Source organism: Macrotis lagotis, chromosome 7 (assembly GCF_037893015.1).
Source record: "Macrotis lagotis isolate mMagLag1 chromosome 7, bilby.v1.9.chrom.fasta, whole genome shotgun sequence".
Lineage (NCBI taxonomy): Eukaryota > Metazoa > Chordata > Mammalia > Peramelemorphia > Peramelidae > Macrotis > Macrotis lagotis.
The window spans coordinates 41,056,267-41,069,508 of NC_133664.1; the positions used below are offsets into that span (position 1 = coordinate 41,056,267).

At 40.0% G+C, this 13,242-nt stretch overlaps 1 protein-coding gene across 1 annotated transcript in view; it reads left to right on the plus strand.

The window, feature by feature from the left end:
• The window catches only part of BFSP2 (beaded filament structural protein 2), a 62,154-nt gene that overhangs the window by 32,351 nt on the left and 16,561 nt on the right, over window positions 1-13,242 (plus strand). The window contains exons 2-4 of the mRNA XM_074195213.1: window positions 4,915-4,997; window positions 7,584-7,740; window positions 8,958-9,119. Of these exons, the coding sequence (XP_074051314.1) occupies window positions 4,915-4,997; window positions 7,584-7,740; window positions 8,958-9,119 (402 nt within the window). The remainder of the gene's footprint in view (window positions 1-4,914; window positions 4,998-7,583; window positions 7,741-8,957; window positions 9,120-13,242) is intronic.

Here is a 13,242-nt window from a genome sequence, read left to right on the forward strand (position 1 = left end):
TCAATGAACACCTGGCAACACACTTTGCCAGAGGGTGAGTTCATCCAGAGTGCCAAGGATTATTGTTATGCCAAGTTCAGGGCACCCACTTGCTGGGGCTTAGCAATGGGAAATGGTATATCTCCAAAATATTTTGATGCTCTCCTTTGTTTTGCTATCACCTCCACCTGATCCAGAGCATGGGCTCATTAATAGGGAATTGACTTTGCTAATAATAGGGAATTAAAGTCTGGAAGAAGTGAGTTCAATGTTTGCCTCAGAAACTTGCTGACTCCATGCCCCAGGAGAAGTCAGTTAACTTCTCTGTTCTTTATCTGTTTCCACATAGGTAATCCAAGAAAATTGAATTCAATGGCATCTAAAGGATGCTTTTAATTCTAACTCCATGAGTCTATGATTGTGTATAAAAAACTTGGGTCAACATAGTAGATAAATAAAAAGTCAGACCCAGAGGCATGCCTCAGCTGTCTTAGGCCTAATGTTGGGGGTCCCCAAGGAATATGTAATTCAGTGCCTCAAAGGAGCAGGAGTGTGGAATAAAATATAGCTTGTAGCTCTCCTATCCAAGCATTTCTTTTATAATTAAAAACAAGGTAAAATGGAATGATCTAAAAGGTCATGCCAAAAAGGTAATCTTAGAATAGTAATTAAAAAAGCAGCAATCCCAGGGGAGTTCATGGAAGCCTGGAGCTCCTTTCAAGACTGATGGGAAAAGAAGGGGAAAGAGCAGGGAAGTTTTGTTAGAGAAGTGGTGGTCTGTGGTTACAGCAGGGTCAGACACAGTTGCTCTATCAGTCTGATTTTCTTAACTAATTTCTTTTTGTTATAGGGAGGATTCTACGGGGGGGGGGGGTATTGAGAAGGGGTATAAATAAATATTAGTGAAATATTTTTAAAAGAATTGATATTAATAGCTAAGCCTTTTACAATTATTATGTCATCTGATCCTCACAGCAACCCTCAGAGGTAGGGGTTTTTAATTATCTCCGTTTTTCAGATGAGGAAAATGAGGTAAATAGCAGTTAAGTAACTTGGCCAGGGTCATACAGCTACTAAGTGTCTGAAGGAAGTGAACTGAGGTCTTCCTGATTTCAGTAAGTATCAGTCTATGATTTCTCTCTCATCACATTCAGTTTGTATCAATGTATACCGTGGAAACAATGTAAAAACTAACAGACTGCCTTCTGGGGGGGGGGGACGGAAGCGAGATTGGGGGGGGAAATTGTAAAATTCAAAATAAATAAATTTATAAAAAATAAGTCTCAATGAATTTGTTTAAAGAAATAAAAAAGAAAAGGATAAAGGATAAAATCACAAGAAAGGGGGAAATATTGAATCAGGGAAAAATGAGTAAGATAGATTGGGAATCAGGCACTCTGGAAAGACGGGTCAGATCTTTTTTAACTGGTACAAGGAGTAGAGTGTTTGACTTGAAGATGGGAAGAGCTGAGCTTGTCTCTGATGCTTCAGATGCTTTGAACCAATGTCTTCACTATTTCAGGCTCAGTTTCCCCCTCTGTAAAATTAGAGGATTGATCTACATCAGAAATTCTTAACCTGGTATCTGAGAATTTGTTACTTAAGTTATTTAAATAGCTGTATTTTTTTTTTAGGTTTTTGCAAAGGCAAAGGGGGTTAAGTGGCTTGCCCAAGGCCATACAGCTAGGTATTAAGTGTCTGAGACTAGATTTGAACCCAAGTACTCCTGACTCCAGGGCCTGTGCTTTATCCACTGCACCACCTAGCTACCCCCAAATAACTGTATTTTAATATAATTGTTTTTCTTTGTAATCCTGAATATTTCATTTTATACATTTAAAAATGCTATTCTGAGAAGTTTCTATTTACTAGACTGCTCAGGGTTCAGGGCTCACACAAAAAAAGACTAAGAACTTTGCCCTAAATGGCCTAGAAAGCTTCTTTCAGCTCTAAATCTAAGAGAATTTTGGTATTAGTAGAAGACTTTTTTTTTCTTCCCATATCCCCCCTTAAAGAATTTCATTTTGGATCTCTCCCCCTCGCTGGAGATTCCCTGGCTCCAATGAAAATGGTTCCATTTGCCTGCCCCATCCGCCTGGTGAGGTATAGAAAGAATAAGAGTAGATTTGAAATTCAAGGATATGAGTTTATTAAATCTCTGGTCTGTGATTTCCCTCCTCATCCACTTGGTTTTTCCTATGTGGATTATTAGGCCAATGTCCTTTGAGTCATCATGGATGCCAATGAAGAGTGTAACTTTTGGCAAGCCATGGGTCTCCACCTTTCTTGGCAGTGGGTGACTTAGCTATTCTCTAGGAATCCTTCCAGACCCCCCATCTTGGGATCTCTACTCTCAATCCATGGAGGATCTAGGTCCTGCCACCAAAAAAGAAGAGGTATAGTATCATGGAAAGAGCAATGCTTCTGAAATGAGAAAACTAGGGTTTGAATCTGAGCTCTGCCACTTACCCAGAGGGCCTGGGCAAATCACTTCCATGCTATGGGTCTCAGTTTCCTCCTTCATCTAATGAGAAAGTCAAACTACATGATCTGTAGAACCCCTTCCAGGGTTCAATCTATGATCCTGAGAGAGAACACTGAGCTTGGACTCATAAGGGTAAGTCATTTCTCTGGACCTTAGTTTCATTGCAAATGATTAGATGAGGATGAGGATGTAATATTTGTATTTTATAATGAAATAATAATATAAGGGGAAACTAGGTGGTACACCAAATAGACTGTTGAGCCTAGAGTCAGGAAGACCTAGATTCAAATTTGTTCTCAGACTCTAGTTAGTTGTGTGACTCCAGGCAAGTCACTTTTCTCATCAGTATCTTTGCTAAGAAAACCCCAGTGGGGTCACAAAGAGTCAGATATGATTTTAAAATTATTGGACAATAATAATATAATAATTTATGTAATATAATTAGTGCAATATAATAATAAAATATGCCAATTATATCATTTATATATGATAATTATTTGACAATTATATAGCTCTTTAAGATGTGTAAAACACGTGTTACCTCCTTTGTTCCTGACAACTCCCCTTTGAAGAAAGGACTAGTATTATCCCCATTTTACAGAAGAGGAAACTAAGGGTGAGAGAGTTTAAGTGACCTCATCCATGGTCACACAGCTAATACAGTAAGATTTGAACTAGGATCATCCTGCCTCAAGGTAAAAGGTTCCCCATACTCTGCCACCCATCTGCCACTGAGGTCCCATTGGGCTCTGACCCTATGAATTCTCAGCCCTTCCACAAGCTAGGGCTGGAATATTCATCCAGGATACAAAACAAGCTTTTTCCTCAGCCAACAATGAAAGGATTGGGAAGATGAATGATATGCACAGTGCTGGTTTATTTTTAAACTGCTTGTTTAGTGAAGAAGGAGGAGAAACATGTGCCAGCAAACCACACTTTTGGCAAGTGGAAGCCTATAATTAGCTTTCACGTCAAGCTCCCATCTATCCCCAGTTGTACTATGTACTACGTACAAGTAAACTAATAAAGCCTGGAACTTGAATAAATCTCAGTAGGTCTGATCCTCCCTGAAGGTACATTTAGTTTGGCTTCCTTGGCCCTCAGTCAGCAGGGACTAATTCTTCAGGAAGAATATCTCCTTGTCCTAACCCAAAAGTAAGGAACAAGTCATCTTGGGCCTCAAGCAACCAGTAACTGGAGATGTAAAAGTCTGACGTAGCCTGCTCCTTCCATGTCAGCTGAGAAAGCAACAGTTTAAGGGTCTGTGTTCCAATCCTGATACCCCTGGGGTCAAAGGATCAGAAAGGAAATGGAGTTGGGACTCAGTTTCCCTCTCTGTAAAATAGGAAGGTTGGATAAAGATCCTTCCTGCTCCAGGATCCCAGGGACCAACCTCCCACCTTACTCAAACAGGACTTCATTAAGTCATCCTAGAACCATGGTTATGTGGCATATGGCCTTTTTTTTAAGAAGCTTCTCATTGACTCAGCTTTGCCATTTGTGAAATGGAAATGATAGATGTCAGGGATAGTGTGGGGAAGAATGTGTAAATGCCTGAAAAGTATGTTGAGCATGTTCGGAGAGGGGATTGCTAAAAATATGAAATACTGCTTCGTAGAGATGGAAGAAGACGAAGACAAGAGTTTGTCATGGGAAATGGAGCAGAGCCAGCCTCGGGGCCAGGCTGCTCATGACTGAATTTCCCCATTCCTGCCTTCCTCCCAGCCTTCTGGTAACAGAGATCCCTGTAGGGCCTTGAATCAGCTTGGGGTCTGAAATGAGCTGTAAGTCCCTAACCACATCACATCTCCAGGGCAGATTTGGCTGACTTTGGACCAGGTTCTAGACATCTCTCTCTGTCTCTCTGTCTCTGTCTCTCCTCTCTCTCTCTCTTTCTCTCTCTCTCTCTCTCTCTCTCTCTCTCTCTCTCTCTCTCTCTCTCCCCCTCTCCCTCTCCCTCCCCCTCCCTCCCTCCCTCCCTCCCCTCCTCGGCCTCAGTTCCTATAATTCTATTCCTAGAATCATAGTAGAATCATAGAATCTCTGACTTGAAAGAGACCTCACAGGCCATTACATTAAACCCATACTACACCATGATTCCCTCTACAATGCACCCAACCAATGCTTTTCCAAACCCTGCTCCACCAAGGGGCTACCCCCCAACCTTTGAGGCCTTCTGACTCTCTTACCTGGATGAATCAGGTAAGTTACTTAAACTCTGTAAGCCTCAGTTTCCTTTGAGGAGCTCTAAGGTCCTGTCCAGTCCTATATCTAAGATCTATAATATTTAGGCCATTATAATGTTTACCCAACCCTTTCTCCATTTGTTTTTGTCTTCAATGATCCACCTGAGACAAAAGTCTCAAGGATTTAACTTGCACTATTTGCCCAACATCTGTAAGAGGCAGAAGGTATCTATTTGTGGGCTCTCACTCATGTATTTGTTCCAGGTGGGAGACGCTGTCTTGGAAAATGCTCGGCTTATGCTGCAGACTGAGAACACTCAGGCTTGTGCTGAAGATTTTAAAGAGAGGTAACAGTGTCGTAAGGACCTTTGCCACTGGGTTGCCCAACCGTGACATCTATCTTACTTTGGCCTCAAGTCCACTTTCTTCAACTTCCTCATCAGATATTTTTCTCTTTTTTTTTGGTGACTTGCCCAAGGTCACACAGTTGCATAATTATTAAGTGTCTGTGTCCTCCTGACTCCAGGGCTGGGTGTCTATCCACTGAGTCACCTAACTGCTGCTCCCCATCACCACTAAATATTTCTTGGAGAAAGAACTAACGGGTGCTTGGGGCCACAGAGTCACAGAACCCTAAGGCAGCTTCTCCCTAGCTGGGTAACCTCTCTCTGGGTTTCAATCAGTCAGTCAAAAAACATTTATCTATCAGTCATCATGCTAAGTCTAAGGATACAAAGGGGCAAAAGATAGTCCCTTGCCAGACAGAAAGAAGGTGCTGTAATTAAGGGGACAATGGAAAGTCTTTCTGTAGAAGATGGGATTGTAGCTGATACTTGAAGGAAGCCAGGAGGTGGAGATAAGGGGAAAGAGCATTCCAGGTCTGGGGGACAACCAGGGGAAATGACTGGAGTTGGGAGATGGAGGGTGTAGGTCAAGGAATGGCCAGTGTCACAGAATATATAACAGGTGACTCACACACAGGAGGGTGTGAAGTGTAGGAAGACTGGAAAGTGAGCAAATGAGGAGACCAGACTATAAGACAGGCAGCTAGGACTCATCTTCCTGAGTTCAAATCTGACCTCAGATACTTCCTAGCTGTGTGATTCTGGAGCAAGTCACTTAATCCTATTTTTCTCATCTGTAAAATGACCTGGAGAAGGAAATGGCAAACCTCTCCAGTGTCTTTGCCAAGAAAACCCCAAATAGGTTCATGAAAAATCAGATAGGACTAAAATGTCTGAGCAACAACAGACTAGAAATGGAACTCTGGCTCCTATAGCTATACGAAAGTTCAAGGAACACAAGATCCAATGCAAAACTGACAAAAATCTTGTCTCCAACCTATATCACATGTGGTCATCCTGTCCAGGAAAAATAGTGACCCATTTAGGAATCTCTTGTCCCTAAGAAGCTTATTAGTAAGAAAAGAAGTGACATAGAGAGAATCTGTCACTATACCATAATTGTAAGAGATATTGTGGGGGGCGGCTAGGTGGCATAGTGGACGGAGCACGGGCCCTGGAGTCAGGAGTTCCTGAGTTCAAATCCAGCCTCAGACACTTAATAATTACCTAGCTGTGTGGCCTTGGGAAAACCACTTAATCCCATTGCCTTGCAAAAACTAAAAAAAAAAATAAAGATGATCTATGACCTGTGTGACCTTGAGCATATGATTTAAACTCTTTGGGCCTCAGTTTCCACCTCAGTAAAATGATAGGGGTGCAGTGTATAGCCTTTGAGGTCCTTTTCAACTCTGTATTCCTATGATGTTTTCTGAGTCTCGGTTTTCTCATCTGTAAAATGGGTGGGTTAGAGTAGATAGTTTATGAATTATCTAGAGCTATCTGTTCTAGGTCTATAATTCTATGATATTCTATGAAAGAGATATGATTTGTGGGGTTTGAGGATGGAAATGATTCCATATATGCTCAGACTGAGAATATAGGAAAGAGAATTTAGTTAGGTTCTAAAATTCTATATATCTGTTCAAGAGCTCAGCTGTGATAAACAGAAGTCACTTCTCTATGACTCACTTACCTTTCCATCTTTAAAATGGATCTTTTGTGATGATTTCCCTTAATGTAGTTAAATGAACCAATGTTCCATCAATTTGTATATGATCCCCTGACATCAACAATTTTATGAACTAGTTAAGAGGACTAACACACAGGAAACGATTGTAAACAGGTGCTAATTTGTAGGTTATAGACTTCTAAATATTGTAAGGATATAGAGAAAGGGTCCTCCCTTTCCCCTCTCCAATCCTCCCCTTCTCTTCTCTCTTCTCTCTCCTCTCCTTTCCTCTTTTCCCCCCCTATTTGTGAATATTCTTTTGAGACTATTTCTAGGAGCAAAATACTAAAGGTTAAAGAACAGAAATGCTTTGTCAAAGAAACAGTGAGTCATCTGATATATGAAGTATCAGTCATCTCCCACATACAGACAGGATAAACTGAGGTACAAGAAGTTGATCTGAATGTGAAGACTAAGTGAAGGAATAATTATGAGTAAACTCTGGGCCTTAGGGGACTCCATGAAGAATCCAATGAGGGCCCCTAAAGCATTCTAGTCTAATCCCCTCATTTTACAGATAAGGAAACTGAGACTCACCAAGATTAAATGACTGCCCAAGGAGTCTTATCTGAACAATGGCTTCAAAGCAGGAGTTCTCTTGACTAACCCTGAGTCTTCCCTTATTAAACTCTGGGTGGAAACTTGCCTGCCAAGACAGGTAATGAGACCCCAACTGTTACCACTGGAATTTTTAGAAATCAAGGTGTGATGACAGCACTGTCTGATTCTATGCTGAGGAGGGAGGGTTCTCTTTTGGCTCCTGTCTGTCACACAATTTGTATGATGGTATCATTTATAATATGCTTTTTCTTCCCTTTGGGTTAGTTACCCAGCTGTGATGATTATTTCTTTGTCTGCAGATATGAAAATGAGCAGTCTTTCCGAAAAGCAGCTGAAGATGAAATAAACTCCTTGTACAAAGTGATTGATGATGCTAATTTGACTAAAATGGATCTAGAGAGCCAGATTGAAAGCATGAAAGAAGAACTGGCTTTTTTGTCAAAGAACCATGAAGAGGTAGGTTGCCTCTGGCCACTGATTACCTGTGTCAGGATAATTATAGCTTTTTAACATAAGTATTTTACAAATATGATCTCATTGTATCCTTATCTCATTTTAACCACCCTTGGAAGTGGGTGGTACCATTATCCTCATTTAGAGATGTGGAAACTAAGGCAAAGGTTAAGTAACTTAACTTGCCCAGGGTTACCCAGCTAGTATGTGTTTGAAGTAGGTGCCCTGACTGAGATAATCGAATCAGTTTGAAGATGGGGAAACTGAGACAGACAGCACTAAAGTGACTTGCCCAGGATAATACAGCTAGGAAATATCTAAGGTGGAATTTGAACTCAGGTCTTTCTGATTCCAGTATACTGCATCACCTAACTGCCTTTTATAAAAAGGTCTCTGATCAACAAGTGACAACTTGTGTGGCTCAGAGACATAATTGTCTAACCTGGAGGTGGTGGCTTCTAAGGCCATCTGCTCCATTGGCCTAGGCAAACTTCATTGAATTTGAAACTGCACAGGAAGATAAATGTCCGACCAAGTACCAGCACATAGTAGACATCTAGTATATGTTTGTTGATTGACTGAGTAATAGGTCTAAAGCATGGGTGCTTAACTTTTGGCCCAGGCTGTTGAAACCTATGGATCCCTTCTCACTACCCTGTTTTTAAATGCACAAAGTCAGATACATTGGATCACAGTTTTACTGAATTTAAAAAAAAAACAAAATTCAGTTCTCTGTCTTTCTTTTCTTCTTGTCTTTGAGTATCTCTTGGTCTCGTTACTCTATTTCCCCATTCAGCTAAAATCTGTCTCTTTATACAATCTACACACAAAAGTGATTCCAAGAACAATGCTTATTTGTCTCTAACCTTAATCCATCTAGTCATTGTTTGGGCCTATCTTCTCTTATTTCTGGCATCAGCAGTGAGCAGAACAGCCAGCCATTGACTGTTCATAGAGTAATCATTCAGAAATTCCAGAATTGTTCTAAAGCCTCCCTTTTCTCAAGTCCTAGATGAGGCATCTGCTCCCTCTGTCCTTTGGGGGTCATAGGGAGAAGTGCCCAGATACCAAGCTGGTCACCAGATCTAAGCTATACTTGGTTGGTGTCTTAAAATTTTATCAGGAAAAGAAAAGGACTTCACCACTTCAAGACTTTTGCACTGGTGGGATTTTCCTCCTTTTCATCCTGAGAGCCTCTCTAAAGTGAATGTTGTTTGTAGGATGTGAAGGTGCTGTACAAACAGCTGGCTGGGTCAGAGTTGGAAGGAATGGATGCTCCCATTGGTACTGGCCTGGATGACATTCTGGAGACCATTAGAATTCACTGGGAGAAGAACATAGAGAAGAATCGGGAAGAAACGGGCGCTTTGCTCTACACCAAGGTGAGTGGCAGTGACTTTCTGGTAGTCCTGACCAAGAAAACCTTGGCCTTGGATAGAGATCATAACAAAATGGGATGGTTTTTCCATTCTCCCCATACTCGTTCCCAAGTCCCATGACTTTGAGTTTTGGGGTGAAAAGAAAAGGACAGAAGAGCATGAAGGAACAAGAGAGAAGAGTATGAGAGTGGAAGAGAGGAAGGAAGAGTTAGTAGGAGGAGTGGCCGGGATGATTTGCACCCAGCAAGGAGGAGAAGCAATGTGAGGTAGTGGAAGGGGAAGGTCTGAATTCTCAAGCCCTGCCTCTGACATAAACTGACTAGGTTACCTTGGGCAAGTCACTAATCTTTCAGTGCCATAGGCAACTTACTGTCTATGGCACTGAAAAATTTTGATCTCTTTGGTAGAGAGAGATTCATAGGACTACGGCATCTGGAACTGGAAGAGACTTCAGAGGCCTTGTCATCTAACCCCCTCATTTTATGGATGAGGAAACTGAGGTTTATGGAAGTTAAATAACTTGCCCAAAGTCTCACCTGAGCAAAGTGCCCCAAAAGATTCTCCACCCAGACTTAATGAGTGGTCCATAGTAGGGGTAAAAGAGAACTTTTTATTTGCTTTTAAATTCCCATTTCTTTTTTCCTCTTAAATTTATTGATGCATTTTTTGTCACTGCAAATGGTGACCAACAAATACAAAAAATGAGTACCCTGATCAAATTTCTTCTCTGAAAAATTTATAATAATAATGATAACAACTAATAAATTGCTAGGGGATTTACCCACATTATTTCATTTAAGCCTACCAGCACAACTTAAGAAGTCGACATTATTTTCATCCCTATAAGAAAGCTAGGTCTTAAAAATGGTTAGATGATTTGCCTAGGGCCACATAACTAGGAGAGGCCCAAGGTGAGATTTGAATTCAGTTCTTTCTAACTCCCAGGGCCATCTCAGTGGATCTGATCCATATATGGTCATTGAACCCAGATGGCTCCAGAGGAGAAAGAGAGGCTAATGGCCTTACACAGCATCCCCTCCCCATTTAAATCCAATTCATTTGCATGTCATGGCATCACCCTGATGTTGTGGTCTTTTCCAAAAACAATGGACAAACAAAGGATTCCTAACTTCCAAATCCAGAATTCTTAGGTAGTAGCATTGACTGCTAAAATGACCAGAAGTCTGTTGCTTCTCCCTGTTGCCGTTACTTACATCTTTGTTGCTACTTTATAGTAGATACATGGTTCTTCTGGTTTGCTCTGAATCCGTTCATGAGTTTTTCCATATTTGAAATCATGATCTGAAGTCTTCTTATTCGTTATTTTTAATGGTTCCATATATGGTACAGTGAAAGAAAGTTAGGAAAAACTGGGTTCTAATTCTTCTGACATACTGTCCCTGAGACCTGAACAAGTCAATTATCCTGTTAGAGTCCCCAAACAATTCTCTTAGACTAAAAGTTGAAGAGAAGGTAGGGTTCTGCATTGATACAGCAATATGCTACCAGAGATATAAATTCACTACCCAGATGGCCCAACAAAAATTCCTAGTACAGCCCAAATCAGATTCAAATATAATTGAGAAATGTTTAATTAAATAAATAAAAATACAATACAATATGGATAATGATAATTTGAGGTTTTCTAAGTCAATATGATGCCAGCAAGGATCAGTTTCTATTTGATTATGATAAGACTACCCTAAGGAATTCATAAGCCAAATAAAAATGTAAATACATCCCATTACATTCATATACCATAAAAATGTGCTCATTTACTCTCAAATCATTGAGTACCCTTTTGTTTCTAGCTCTTTGTTATCACAAGGAATTCTATCATAAACATTTGTGGATATTTTCATGCTATTAATAACATCCTTGATATTTGAATCCAGGAATGGGAATCTCTGGATCAGTGGGTATGAACAATTCAATAAATCCTTCATCATTCCAAGCTGTTGACTCCATTCTCCCCGATCCCGTTGGTTTGCTCTCTTTAGGGTTTCTGTGATTCTCCTCAGAGGACACACATCCCCAATTGCCTTAACCATCCTAAGTTAACTGTCCTTTTAGCCAAGTCTATGCTCTTGTCTAAGGACCACATTTTCTCTATCCTCTCCATCTCTGGAAGCCTGAGACGCCAAGCTGCCTCAGTTCCCAAAATCAAGTTTTTATTGGGAAAGTGAAGGCAACAATAGCTTTAGAAATTTTCATTCATGAAAGTTAGATGATACAAAGGCTCAGGTATCGGACTTGGAGTTAAGAAGACCTGAGTTCAAATCCTGTCTTGGATACTTAGAAGCTATGTGAATGGGCAATTTACTTAGCCACAACCTCAGTTTCCTCTTCTGTAAAATGTATTTGATTAATAACCTACCCCTCAGGGTTATTATGAGGATCCAATGAGGCAACAAATATATGTCAAAAGCTTCACAAACCTTAAAGTGAGATATCAATTCTAGCTACTATTATTATTACTATTATTATACCCGTTCCATCCACTAAATCAATTCTTCCAGATGGGGTCTACGAGAAAAAGAGCTGGGTTTTAAGGCTTAAGATTTGGGTTAGAGACTTAACTTTGCAACTTAATAACTGTGTGATCTTGGCACATGATCTGGCCTCAGTTTCCTTATCTGTAAAAGTGGGAATAATTATAGTACATTACCTCGCTCACAGCATGGTTGGGAGTAGGCAGGTAGATAATCTATGCAAAGTACTCTTAAATCATAAAGCACTAGATGAATGTATTTCTTATTCATGGTAGTAGTATATGGGTTACACTCTGGGGAGAGAGAGAAAGTGGGAAATAGGCATATTCAATGCCCAGAAGGGGGCAATACTATGATAGAAATATTAGATATGAAAATCAGATACAGATTTTTATCAATAAATATATGTAGGAGGTGGCTAGGTGGCACAGTGGATAGAGCACCGGCCCTGGAGCCAGGAGGACCTGAGTTCAAATCCAGCCTCAGACACTTACTAATTACCTAGCTGTGTGACCTTGGGCAAGCCACTCAACCCTATTTGCCTTGCAAAAACCTAATATATATATATATATATATATATATATATATATATATATATATATATATATATATATATATATGTGGGGAGCTGGTTACTCCCCTAAGCTTCATGGAAGCCTCCTTCCTCAAGGACTTTACTCTCAGCCTCTCAGTCATCCCCTTGCATTATTATCATTAATTATTATTATTTAACATCCATAGCTTATAGAATGATATGTCAGATTCAGAGATAGAAGAAGTCTTACTAGTCATGGGGGACAGCACCTCATTTTACAAATGAAGAATGTAGAGAAAGGAAATGACTTGTCCAAAGTAATCCAGGTAGGAAATGGCAAAGTCAGGATTCAGATCCTGTATCTGTGACTACATGTCCTTTCTACTCTACCTCTCTGCTTCCCTAGATCTATAATGAAACTTAGAAATAATCCATTCCAGAGGTTCTTGATCTGGAATTCATGAATTTGGATTTTTTTAGAAACTATTTTGAGAGTTTCCTTTTTCCACCCAAAAAACTTTGTTTTTTATCATATCATATATGTAAATATATGTTTATACTAATACTTTTTTTTTGCAAGGCAAATAGGGTTAAGTGGCTTGCCCAAGGCCACACAGCTAGGTAATTATTAAGTGTCTGAGGTCGGATTTGAACTCAGGTCCTCCTGACTCCAGGGTCGGTGCTCTATGCACTGTGTCACCTAGCGGCCCCACAAATATATGTTTGTAAGCACATTTATTTGTGTGTATAGATTTGCTATTATTGTTCACTCGTTTCAGTTGTGTTTATCTCTTCATAATCCCATTTGGGGTTTTCTTAGCAAAGATAGAGCAGTGGTTTTCCACTTCTTTCTCCAGCTCATATTTTTCTTTACAGATGAGTAACTAAGGCAAACAAGGGTAAATAACTTGTCCAAGGCCACACTGCTAGTAAGTATCTGAGACCAGATTTGAATTCAGAAAGACGGGTCTTCCTGAAATCAATGTTCTACATGATGCCAGTACTCTATCCATTGCACCAACTAACTGCCCCATATGGATATAAATATATAATTTATATATAATTATACTTTTTACAATCATATATAATTTATAGCTAT